This window comes from Aquarana catesbeiana, linkage group LG05 (assembly GCF_042186555.1).
Source record: "Aquarana catesbeiana isolate 2022-GZ linkage group LG05, ASM4218655v1, whole genome shotgun sequence".
Classification (NCBI taxonomy): domain Eukaryota; kingdom Metazoa; phylum Chordata; class Amphibia; order Anura; family Ranidae; genus Aquarana; species Aquarana catesbeiana.
In genome coordinates, this window is record NC_133328.1 from 471,742,134 (window position 1) to 471,755,530 (window position 13,397).

The 13,397-nt window shown below is 34.9% G+C and overlaps 1 protein-coding gene across 2 annotated transcripts; it reads right to left on the reverse strand.

The window, feature by feature from the left end:
• Window positions 1-1,889: 1,889 nt before the first annotated feature.
• On the reverse strand, window positions 1,890-12,859 carry ADCYAP1 (adenylate cyclase activating polypeptide 1). Of its 2 annotated transcripts, XM_073631433.1 has the most exons (5): window positions 12,013-12,859; window positions 11,676-11,780; window positions 8,741-8,875; window positions 8,092-8,187; window positions 1,890-4,595 (listed from the first exon to the last, which is right to left on the reverse strand). In XM_073631433.1, exons 2-5 carry the CDS (start codon window positions 11,777-11,779, stop codon window positions 4,409-4,411), a joined length of 522 nt encoding a protein of 173 aa, XP_073487534.1. In that variant the 5' UTR covers window position 11,780; window positions 12,013-12,859; the 3' UTR covers window positions 1,890-4,408. The 2 variants fall into 2 exon arrangements, with proteins under 2 accessions (XP_073487534.1, XP_073487535.1); XM_073631434.1 differs by lacking the exon at window positions 8,092-8,187.
• Window positions 12,860-13,397: the final 538 nt, after the last annotated feature.

A 13,397-nucleotide genomic window follows, 5' to 3' on the forward strand; every position in this document is an offset into this window, starting at 1 on the left:
TGTTTTGTGCTGTGGCTAATCCATAGGCACGTAATTCTATGATAGATAATGTGTATTGAATTTAAAGCAGTGACAAAGTGAAAGCTAACTTGCATTTAACCATAATGATTAGTTGATGGATTATGCGTTTTTTTTTTTAATTTCAAAGAGGACCTTGACTTGAGGCAGCCTTACCCATTCATTTGTTTGAGACAAATCAGCTGTGAATGACATACTGTAGCACTAATAGCACACATTCCACAGTTATTCTCTTGCACAGGCCTACATTGTTATCCATTGCACAGTGTTTCGGTAGCAGAGCTCTGCCTATTCCAAGACCCCACCTCCTTATGACACCAACAATGTAATCCAATAATCAGAAGCAGAAGTGGGCAGGATCTGTCTATCAAACTCCTAATAACCTCTGAGGCTAGAGAAACAGGTTGTTTCCAATTATTGTCACAAAGTGCTTTGCTGTCTCTAATCAGGAATTATACAGTATGCTAAAGGTTCATTTATTTATTGAGTGTCACATAAACTCTGCTTGTGAATGCCTGTTAGACAGGCGAGTTTTAGATTTTAAGTGTAGGGTCACTTTCATTTCCAACAATGTGGTTCTTATCTACAGCTATGTTCACACTTGTGCATCTTTGGTGAAACTGCATGAAAAACATAGCTTTTGCCTTTATAATTATTGGCACTTAAACTGCAAAAAAAAAAAAAAAAACAGGCGAGTTCAGTGCCATTGACTATACTGGTTCAAATCACATAATTAATATTGCATGCAATTTCACAGCATTAAAATGCATGGGGTGAATGGGGTGCCAATTGCTTTCAAATAAATTATATCCTTTAGGTAATTTGAATTCTGTGAATAGATTTAAAGGATTAGTTGTGGAAGCTTACTGCAGGTAGAAACCGAGAGTTTACCTTTTTTCCTATCATGATTTAAGGAATATATTTGTTAAACTGCCGTGTATAAAGCTGATTCAGTACAGGCCATAGTGCACACACCTGATGTGTTCAATGAAGTATAGGCTTGTTTATCTTAGTATTGAACTCTATAGTATTACTTAACATGGAAATGGGGGTTTACTCTTTAATTTGGTTGGTTAGGAGAAAGATTACTTTTCAGAAGATAGAGATAACAGAGTATCATCGGCCATGTATTCTGCCATCCATTAAACCCACAGGAATTACTCAGACAGGCTTGTGTTTTTCCCAGTAGACCATGGAGTCTAAAAATGGAATCTAATATTTCCAGCATCACTCGCCTATAATATGCACTCACATCAGTCTTCTTGCAGAAGAGGTTCATAGTCTACGTCATTCTACTTCCATCATCAGATACTTGACTGTCAATGCAGTAAATACTCATGTGGAACACTTAAGATGGAACTTTTAGAATCTTTGGGAATATACTTTCCACTGATCTTTTTTATATTTGGAAAAAAAAAAATTCCATACACATCAACACTTGTATTCAGATCAGAGTATATGTAAGGTGAAAATCAAGATAAGATGTTATATATATCCCAGTTTTAAAAAAAATGTCATGCTATCCTCTTTACAGTACAGAAACTCAACTTAGGAAAGGCACTGGGGAACCAGGGCAAATCTTAAAATCAAGATAATCAACTGTATATTTAATGATCGCTTTGGCATAATGTATTTGAACAGATCTAATTTGTATTAATTACTAATATTTACAATATCCAAAAAAACATATTAGTCTTAACAAATACAAAAAAACTGCCATTAATTTTGTGTACATATAAACATATGCAATATAGTTTCAACTTTAAAGACCAAATAAAGTAATGTAAACATAAAGAATTATTTGAGCTAAAGCTTTAAGTCAATGCACAAATGTCATTTCATTTAACTTACTTTTCAAACAGTAGACAAAATTGCATTGATTACAAAAATTTATTAACACAAGCTTTGCACACTTGATATAGCATTAATCATTTTTTTAGTTCTAGATAGGTGTGTCATAAATTCACTTTGATATTAATATTTCTGTTGCACACAAAATAGACTTACATCTATGCAGATCGTAGTATATTAGATCCACTTTGTTTAGTAAGGCTGTTGGCTTTGCTGTAAATTATACAAAGGTTTGAATACTAAATAGATGATGCAGTAACTACTCGATTCAACTAGGAAAGCAAAATTAACCCTATGGTAATTCTACAGCTAACACACAATATAACCCTATCTACTAATAACAAACACAGGTGAGAGTCTACAATACAAGCTGATGTGTTGCAGCATTGTAGGGCCACTAAAAAGCCATCTGTGATTCGTGGCGATTTAAAAGGCGAGGAAAGGCACGAAAGCTGCAAACTGCATCCTACGTCACATTGCTTGAGGAGAATGCAAAATGAAAGACTGATGTCATGCACAGGACTTGGGTGCAGATTGAATTCCCATGTGCAATTCTACTGCTGGCAATAGGATCAGCTGGCAGTGCTGAGCCACGATAGGGAACTCAAGTCTAGCTCCTTTGATTCATCACCTTCTGATCTGACTGAAGGAAGAAAAAGCTGAAAGGTTTTGTTACACTTTCTCTAGCAGTGTTCCTGTTCTTCATTTAGACATTGGTGACTCAGATGAAGTTTTCTCTTTATGTCATTTTAAGTCAAAAGAAAAAAAAAGTATTTACATTCTCTCTAAACATGTATATAGACAAAAGCATGATCACGATGGGAATGATACAACGCATGTTGCTTCAGACCTCAGTTTCTTTGTGTTTTTTTTTTTTTAACACCATAGAAGCTTTGTGAATACTACACGTGATATATATATATATATATATATATATATATATATATATATATATATATATATATATATATATATATATAGTGTATATATGACAAAGCGTGGTTTTATGAAATAACTTTTACTAAGCAATAGCCATAATGTAGAAAAATACATTTTACCTTTTAAAGACTCAAAAAACAAGGAACAAAACTTTAGTAGTAGTGCATAATTATTTAGTAGTAGCTACAACAGGGGATCCTATCTTTACAAGAGTTTGCATAAACATAACACTTTTTTGTCACAATATTTGAAGTAAATGATTCAAGGAATGACAGTACTAAATTTGTGAAGGGGAGAGGAGAAAAAGGCAAAACCCTACAAGAAGACAGAGATAGAAAGGAACCTTTAAAATAGAGCTGAAGAAATATTTTGGTTGATTCACAGGATGAGAAGCATGGACAGCACTGGAGAGAAACACATTATACTTTGTATCACGTTCCAATACCAAGCTGCCCATTGTCAGTGAGGTAATGGACCCATTCAAGGAGTAGTTTGTTCATTACTTCCCAACTCTGTTGACAGGTCCATAGCCATGTACTTCATTTTGGGCAGTTCCATTAGACTGCGCTTTACTTATTTCCAGATTTCAAATTGGCATTCCAATACAGAGGAGTTGTGCAAACCAACCAGTCTCATTTGGGGTTACACTGGTTCATTTGGTAATGGACAACACCGTGTTATCTTTTCTGCTTCAGCTTTATACATTACAGCCCATTGCCACTCAACAGCAGGTATGCTGCCACTTTGCCAAGAATTCTTTGCTATGTGACCTAGTCCAATCAGTAAGAAGATCAACAATTAAATTAGGGTTTAGTACTCTATGCAAAAAAAAAAGGATCTCAAAAGAAGTCCATAAATTTGGTAGAGCTGCTGGGTTATTAGGGGACTATTTAGGAAACATAAAAACATAAAAATGTAAAATTAAAGACAGCACAACAGTTGGAAAATCTAAACGGAGGAACAGTGCCCCTAGAAAGCTTAAAAGGGCATGTGCTAGGACTCACCAAGGGCAGAACCTCCAATTTCTTTCAGTGATTCTCCAAAATTCTTATAAACCCTTGCACTAGGTTCACTAGGTCATCATTGTCTGTGACCATCAGCAAAAAAATAAAATTAATGTTCTCAACCCTGTTGCGGATAAAAATACTATCCATTTAATTTCAAGTTACAAAAATAGGAGCAAAATATTCAAAACAATGATTGTCTTTTTTTCTCTATTTCTTTTTCTATAAAAACATAAACAGCTCATGTGAATTATCATTTTGTGCACACTCTATATTCATTTCCTATCACTTATGTATATTTATATATAATATATATATATATATATATATATATATATATATATATATATATATATATATATATATATATGTTATTGATTGGTCCACAAAGTAAATCTGTGCGTTCTCTAGTGCTTTTATACAAAAGAAAAACAATATTATTATCAAAATATTCATTTAATGGCTTTACTTCATACATAAATACATGTTTGTAGATAACACAGGAGCGATGATTGTTCAGTCAGTTTGGAGATGATTTTTTTTTTGTTTTTTCATTTTGTTGGGGCTGTATACACAGGGTGGCTGGTTGCTCATCGCTACAAGAATGCTACTCGCCGTCCTTTATTTTTAATTCTTTGTTTATACCTTTTCCCCAGGACTGCTGCCAAGTATTTCTTGACAGCCATTTGTTTTCTGTAGCGGCTGTAGCTGTCAGTGAAGATGCCATCTGAGTGTCGTTTTGATAGGGGTTCCGAGTCATCTTCCAGGCTGCTACTCACTGCACTGCAATGGGAAAAAGCAAGAGTTGCGAACTACAGTAGAATCTCTCTACACTGCATCCAACCAGCTCTCTCTGTCCACATTAATGCTACTGAGTACCCTAAAATTTAGATATTTAGCTTGCCATATCGTGCACTTATCCTGAAAATGCAAAGTCACATTTAAAACAGAACTCAAACATTCTTTGTGATGACATAAAGTAGATGTATTAATATTATTAATAGTTGTAACCCAGTTTCTGTGATCCAGCATCTTACCAATCCAATAGTCTTCCTGTAGCCAACTCTTTATGTACTATAGGTAACAAAACCAGTTCAATCATTCCAGTCTATGAGGGTTTCCCAATAAGCAGAGAAGGCTGGAGGAAGACTGAATGGATTTGCTGTAGACTTTTACAACAGAATTTTGCAATATCTAAAGCCTAATAATGATACATTCCAAGCGTATTTATCAAAGATTTAAAGGAAGGAGTTGTCTCAGACAGTCCATTGCCTTCAAGAAACTAATCAGATTCAAGCACGCCATAGAAAAATGAGAGAAGGAGAATGAAAGCTTATAAATTATTTTTATGATAGGGCAGCTTATCCTGTCTGTGATTTTTTTCCCAGGGGAACTTTTAGAAAAAAAGATGCAGACCACAGAGGTAATTAATATTGATGCACTTATCTCACCTTACTTACAGTGGTGTCAGATAAGAGTTCTAAATGCTACTCCACTACCAATGTTCACAAAACTGACCTTCAAGTGGAGAATTGTAAACACAGATCACTATGAACTAAAATGTTATTTTCTATAGAGTTAAAAAGTTGCTACCGTAATTTGAACAAATTTCTTAATGTGCTATATTACAAGCTATACATTAATCCACATCACCAGTCAGACATTTAAGTTTGATTTAATAACATGGGTAAAGCAGGTAGGTCTCTGACTGCTGAAAAGTAGTCAAAAATTAGGTAGTAAAATACTATTAAGGAGCTTCATTTATCTCACTATATTAGTGCCACATACCTCAAATTCAGATTGTAATGGCAATGTTAGGAGACATAATTATAAATCAGTTAATGTGACATTTGCCAAACATTCACTGCAGGTGAATAAATCACTGTAATTTAAAATACATGTACAAAGAAGATATGCCTGCAGTAAATATTTGGTGAATACCTCATTCACTTTTTTTTAAATATACCCCTAAATGTGAGTTTATCTTAGGTAACATTAACTTTTTACCAATAGAGCTCAGATGCATATCTAGTAGTTGCAGGCACTTTTTCTAAAATGTATGCAGCTGTCATCTGTCTATTAACCCTCCTAGAAAATGTGTGCCTTAGAGTACCAAGTTCTTAATTTATGTAGCATTCCCATTATATTTAATTGGCACATGGACAGATTGTTTTTGTTCTATGAAATGATTTACATATACTAAAATATCTAAGTTACCCTACCTTGTATTGGAGATGAGAAGTGGCTTTATGTATTTTATTGTGAACTACTTTGAGATATTGCAAGGTTGATTTAATTAAGGCAAATAGACTGTTTACAGTTCAAGAGAATTTTTACTTTGCATGGACATTTTTTCACAGCTTAAAGAATGGGGTGAAGCTCTGTTAAAGTCCATTATCTATTAATGTGGAAGCAAAAAATACTGTTTTTATTTTAAATTTTCTTTGCGTGTGATTGGGTATTCTTTGCGAAGTGAATTTTCATCACGTTCACTAAGGTAATGGAAAATTCCCTTGCAAAGCAAAGGGTCTATTTGCCTTTGGATAATTAAACTCATTGTCTGCTATCTATTAGCAGTTTAGTCACACTGAAAGATAAACAAGAAAACTGGGTTTGTTAAGTAATTTGCTGTATAGACCATCTTCATGATCTGATTCATCCCCCCCTTGCTGATTTATTCTGGCCTAAAAACAGATGCAGCTGACAATGTACCATCTCGCCTTGCAACACAGAGGCCATAAATTATTATAAAAGGATTCTATTTTATCACCTCTGGCACCAGAATGCAAAAATGTACGGCATTATATTCTGGTGTCACAACATCAGCAGTGTGTTTTTTATATATAATTAAGTCTTATCACTTTCAGGAGGCAAAAAGCAAGAAAAATATCTTAATGTCAAAGCCAATTATTGCTGTGTAAATCCTGAACAAAGGGTAAAAACATCTGCCACTGTGTCTACCCAGGCTCCATTAGGCATCCTTATGCCTTGATCCTCATGTTAGACAATTCCCAAAGGCTTCCGTCTCATTACCAATCACTACAGGGCTGTCCCTCCTTTTGCTACCATAATTGCCTCTAGAGATTCACTGTCAACAGCAAGAAAAGAGTTATGCTCATCTTGTGAAATATGTGGCAGCACATGGATGTAGTGATTGGGAAAAGGTCTGGGGTGACTTCCTAGTGTCCCTTGAATGGCAGACATTGTTTTTTTTCAGTTAACTAAGTGGTGAGTCATTACTTTTGGGAAAAAATTGATACATCAGACATAAAGTCACACTGGCTAGTAACATTGTCAGGCAAGTGTTCTACAAGAGGAATGGCTTCTCTGCAAACTTCACAGATGTGCTACACGTCAGACCAACCCTCCTGCATTTTTAATAGCTTTCCTGACAAGTGCATCATTAGGCTGTTAAATATGGAGGTCCTAAATATTTTTCAATACAAATCACCATTATACGAGCAACTACATTCCTACTCAGATAGCACAATTTGTGTGTGTGTGTGTTTCCCCATAGAGATATTTAAATTAGGTTTTTGGTTTGCACTGCATCCATTGGAAATTTAAAGGAGAAATTAACAAAATCAACACATGTAACACTCTGACACAGGAAGTCGCAGGTTTTACTAACTGAAAGGAATCCACATAGGGTGATGATGAAGTTGGATAATTTAGGATGACAGTTTGGAGACAATATATTCATCATATGAATTATTCATTAGTATGAAGCAAGGCCATCCCCAGAGCATTATTAAAATGTTACCCAACCCAGAAATCTATACTGCAGAAAGGTACATAACCTACTGCATATTCCAAAGGAAGAGCACTGACATATTGGACGATAAAAGGGTAGTGTTCCATCCGCAAATAATTTAAATGCAGAGCCAAGTGGAATAAATAATAGAGCCTACTATAATTGAATTGCTAGAGTGAAGCTGAGAAGTCTTACTGAATTTAGGCAGATGATAAAAATAAATATCGTGACATTTAAACTCCATATAGTGGAAATGGATGCTGGGTGATGCTTTTCCCTTTAGGAAGCTTTTCTTTTCATCATTAATGGCGGTCACAATGGTCACAATAGGACAGAAAGCAAAGTGGGACAAATTGATATGGAATTCTAATTGGTTGCTAAGGGTTATTGCCCTTTGTGCATCTTCACTAGTTTATTATATAGGTAAGTGTTAACTTAAACTAAATGTTTACTTAAAGTAATGTTTGTGGCTTTTTTTTCTTTCAGGATCTCCACACATACTATGTTTTAAGAGCACAGCCTTACCCTAAGCGTTTGGCCATCAGAGTATGCAGGTATTTCCTCGCAGACAACTGCCCCAGTAAATTCCTATAGGCTTTGTTTAATAGATCATCAGCATGTCTAACAGTAAAGAAAAAAAAAAAAAAGGAAAGATGATTCCTGGAAATCTGACATCAACATGTGTTGTTTTCAAGAAAGAAGCATATCTCAATGGAGTATGTGTGTGTGTGTGTGTGTGTGTTGTAAAGGGAGGGGTGGGTGTAGCTGCCCATTATAGCTTCCTGACTATCCCTAGGCTGATTTGTCACAGGGTCATGTTTTACTCTCATTCACATGTTCTACATGAAATATCCCTTCCTCCCCCCATCTTTCATCACTGTATCACAATGCTCTCTTACATTAACATACACATATAGCTTTGGTATTTCCCAGAATGCTGCTTAATTGCAAGATGCCATCTGATTAGCACTGAATGTTATTCATTTCCATTTCTCTCTTTAAATATATTTATCCTACTAAATAATTTGGATGCAATGCAGAACTTTCATTATGATCTGACATGAGACAGAAACAGTATTACTGTGTTTTCAGATTTTATTCAGTTATTTATGACTATGCAACAAATCAGTTTATATAGGATTTAAGTTATTTAGGGGGAAAATTCTGTAGTCACCTCTTTTCCGCTGGGTAATAAAACGAGTACATATCGTCAAAGACCGAGGCTGGATTTCCGATGCCGATCGGATTGTTATCAAAAGCAAAGTCTGGTAGAGTGTTACCGTCCTCATCATATACTTCATCTTCAAGTCTAATGAGCAAAGGAAAAAAAACAGAAAAGAGAATGAATTGTAAGCCTCTTAATTAATCAAAAAATGCATAATGACTTGATCAGTGGCTTTCAGAGCAATGTAATCCCTGGCAAAGGTTCATTTCTAGTGTCTACATTACTGGTCTTTTCTCTCTGAATATTGTTCAATGATGATATGCCAGACGCTGATGGAAAAAGACCCCCTGAGACCCTATCAATCTGTAGGTGGGCGTGAGAGAAATAACAAGAGCAGCCCATCTGTGAGCTGACCTGAGGTTGGGGCTGGGCCAGAGCTAGCTGCCAAATCCTACAATCATTAGTACAGGGAACTGAGAGCAGATAGGAGGTGGAGGGGAAGAAGGGGGAGATTAGAAATGCAAGGGGGGGAGGTTTAAGAGATTCAACTTCCCTTTATTGGCAGAACAGCATCATCAAACACACTATCAGCTTCCAAACATTAAATCAGAGCACTAAGTATTGGCCACAAAGCACTGAAAATACTTAGCAGTATCATTACCCGGCTTCTCCCTGCAGAAGGAGGGGTTGATTTGGACAGACTGGGTCCTGACTTTGACGGGTTCATTTGCTTTCATGCCAAGATCCTCCTTAAGATTTTTTTTTTTACTTTGTATCAGCTGAGATGTAGGTCACCGTAAGCTATTTTTGTCAGTTTGCTCTGGCAGCGTTATTAATAATAGATGTTTCAAAAGTGTTTTACTCTTGCTAAATCTGGATCACAGTTTAGCTGTGTCAGATGCTCAGTAATATAGACAAAATATATTGGACATTATATAAATTAACATAGCCAGGGACAGAGAAGAAAATACACACCGAAACACACTATGATTACAGCTGTCATTAATCATAACAAACATAGCCAGCATTTTAGTCTTTTGCCTCTTCTTGAACTACAACTTCCATGATTCCCACTACATGGATAATAGGAGTCATGTGCCAGAAACAAGTATACAAATTATTTATTCATAAAGAACAATATTAAATTAGTGCTGCACAACAGTGAGCAAAATTACAGTTGTAAAAATATTGTCTTTTTATTTTGTTTAATGATATTAAGTTTTTATTTATTTTTTTTTATTTTTAAAGAAAAATATTTGCATAACTCGCTGCTGTCTTTATTAATATCACTAAATATTTATATTGTTTATTTTAGCAAAACAATAGTTATATTGAAAGGTGTAAGCAATTTTAGGAGCAAATGATGAATTATTTATAAGTTCAGTAACTGGATTGTGGGATAAATCACAGACAAAACAAAGGCATGACTGACAAAAGCAATAAAAACAGTGATTATTTAAACAAAAGCAACAATTAAGTTATGTTTTGTGTCTCATGGAATGAAAAAGAAGAAAAATTATTGTTAACTAAAGTATTTTTTTCTAAAGCTGCTGCTAATAATAGAAAGACGTGGACTTGTATTTTGTCCTTTTCTAACCTATGTATGTTGTAGGGAACAGTTTAATTAGACAAACTATGATGCTATGTCCACCACAGTATAACTTACTATAAGTAACCGTTCAGATCAGTACTAAAAGCTGCTGAATCCATCCATTTATATGTATCACAGTCCCAGCTAAAACTCTAGTGTGCTACCTGTGCTGTCCTTGCTATTTTGAGTATTTAATTTTTCATTATATGCTATTAATCAAATGCAGTATAAGCATAGTAGTGAGCAGTCTGTGCAATGCTGCTTGTATAATAAATAGATCCCAGTGTCCAGATCATGAACTTATAACATTTTTATGAATCTATAGTAAGTTGACACAGATCAAGGAATACCTGAACATTTCACTGATCACATCAACTGTTTTACTGGCAACTTCAATATATTCTAAACATGTCATCATCTGATTAATTCATACAACGCACAATAGCAGCACTGCAGCTTTCTGTATCGGCAGAGCTAGCAAGTTCTAGATGGATAAAGCACTGGGGGGCTTCCCCGACTCTTGTAGTTTTCTTTTTAAAGAGGTATGATCACTGATATTACATGCAGATATCATATGTAAAATTCTCTAGTTTGTATTTAAAAGCTAGAAAGTTAAAGATTTGTGTTTGTGTAAGGATGTATTACATGAATAATAAAAAAAAATATATATATATATATATATATATATATATATATATATATATATATATATATATATATATATATATGTATATATATATATATATATATATATATATATATATATATATATATATATATATAAGAAGTGAGAATAGATTTTTTTATTTTCATGTTATTGGGAACTGCAGACTAATGGATCAATTTCACTTGATGTTTTAATTACTTAGCAGCATGAGGTTAACCCCATGTTGGCCTTATTGCAAAAAAAATAACTGCAAATGAGGAATCAGTGAACAAGGGGTTAACTGCATGCTCCTGTTCTTAAACGTAGCTAAACCCTTAGCATTCTATCAAAGAGATGGGATACCTGTATATCTGTATACTTGAGAATTTGGCATCCTAGTACACAATGGATAATCACATGCTTTGCAAGCCTCATCCTAATTCAGAAACTGCCACACATTGTGCAGAGTAAGAAAAACAATAGAAAACACAGCTTGTAGATTCATTGATGCTGTAGTAGCTGTGTGCACCTAAGCTCTACCTTGTGGATATATTGATGCTGTAGTAGCTGTGTGCACCTAAGATATACCTTGTGGATTCATTGATTCTGTAGTAGCTGTGTGCACCTAAGATCTACCTTGGATTTGTATAAATGTACTAATAATTGCAGGTTTGAATGACAGTTATCGCCTCTAGTTTTGTACATACCTAAGTGCTGGGTACTTGAGTGCCGTAGGTGAGGAGTGGACAGTGCAGCGCATTATCCCGTACACCAATAGCCAGACGAGCAGTGCTTTCCTGTACATTGTCATTCTGCGGGTGAGAGAAGTGGAGGAAACACTTTCAACAAGCACTTCTCAATAACTCAGATCGATGTGTGATTTGACCTCAATTAGATCAATGCATATTCAAATAGGGTAAGCATAATGTTTACTCATACACAAATCTCTCAATTATCTTTTATCATAATTATTTAAAAAAATGCTTAATTAATTGCAGACACTAATCAAGTGAGTAATATATAAAAAGCAAGCACAATTCTTACCATATAAAAGAAAAACTCCACTGTGTTGCAGAAAAAAAAAAACAAGTGATAAATTGGGTTCCAAGTTAAAGCCAAGTGTTGCAAGTTTCCGTGCAGTCTTAGAATGCGGTCTGCATTGACTTGTCTGACAGGTTAGGATGACACGAAGACTGACTGCTATTCTGATTAAAAGTTTGAAGCAACCCACAGTTCCAAGGGAAAAACAAAGCTCAATTCCAGATGAGATGAGAAAAAGAGCAGGTGAATAGCAAAATCAAGAAAAAAATGCAACCTCCCTAGCTAAAAAAGTAACTGAAAGAAATAAAAAAGCAAGAATCTGTTGCTGTTGGGAAGTAAATACGAGTGAGCTATAAAAGCAGTAAGCCAGGGAGGCAGGAGAGCCTGGTGCAGCCTGTTATGAGTCTTGGGCTGAGATGCTAACAATGAGATCAGATCTTCTCTAAGATACTTCTCCTGAGGCGTTTCTCTAGATGCTTTCTTCTTCTCCTTCTTGTGCTGCAATTCAAATTGACCAGCCCTCCGTTCTTGTATGTATATACATATATTTATATATATACACACACATGCAGCAAGAAAAGATATATACTGCAAACGCCACTTTAGGAAGAGCCTGCTTTGTCAACGTTTGTCTGCATATTACCTTTAAATACCAGCTATTGTTTGTGATTCGGTTGTGCTCGCATTTTTATCCATGGATCAAACAGCTTCCCTTTTTTTCTGAGTGTAAGTCACGTAATGATCCGGTATCAGAAAAGACGTCATCAGGCCAATTCCTCTAGGAACATAATAGCAATTCTCATCTTTCCTCACAGATGATCCGATCACAGTCAAGTTTTCTTATAAATATTCTGACATACACATTATGTTCATTTCAACCATATTTGTGCCTCTTTTTTAATTTTTTTCTTTGCCAAAAATGTTCCAGTTAATTATTTCTGACAGCATAGGTGACAGGCAGGAGAATGCAGTTTTCATTGTAAATTGCAAAAAAAAAGTTTAATCCAGAAAAGCATTGAAGGTTTTAGGAGATGTTTATGAAGTGATGAATTACATTCATTTTATACTAAAGCTAGAATTGTATGTGTGTGCTTCAAGCACATATGAGCACACATCAGGTACAATTAAGTGAAAATCACAGATCTGCTAAAGCATTATAAGGATCTCAAGAGTTTCCTTAAATACTTAATTTTTTAAATGAGATAATAATTGACAGATTTCACTTATGGCTGTGAAAATCTCAGTGGGTTTAATTAAAGGAGCTGTTCATTTGGTGGTGGTGCTGAAAAGAAATAGCTGCTTGTTAAAAGCACTGTGATTTGAATAATTTTTTAGACATGATCAAACCAACTGTACAGATAAAAAAAAATACTCTTTTATCCACTCTT

Coding starts and splice junctions, on each gene's coding strand:
- ADCYAP1 (XM_073631433.1), bottom strand. CDS start 11,779: ATGACAATGTACAGGAAAGCACTGCTCGTCTGGCTATTGGTGTACGGG. Junction 8,188..8,740: donor TATTACCCAGCGGAAAAGAG/GTGACTACAGAA, acceptor CTTTACTGTTAG/ACATGCTGATGATCTATTAA. Junction 4,596..8,091: donor CTGATGGCCAAACGCTTAGG/GTAAGGCTGTGC, acceptor TTCCCATTGCAG/TGCAGTGAGTAGCAGCCTGG.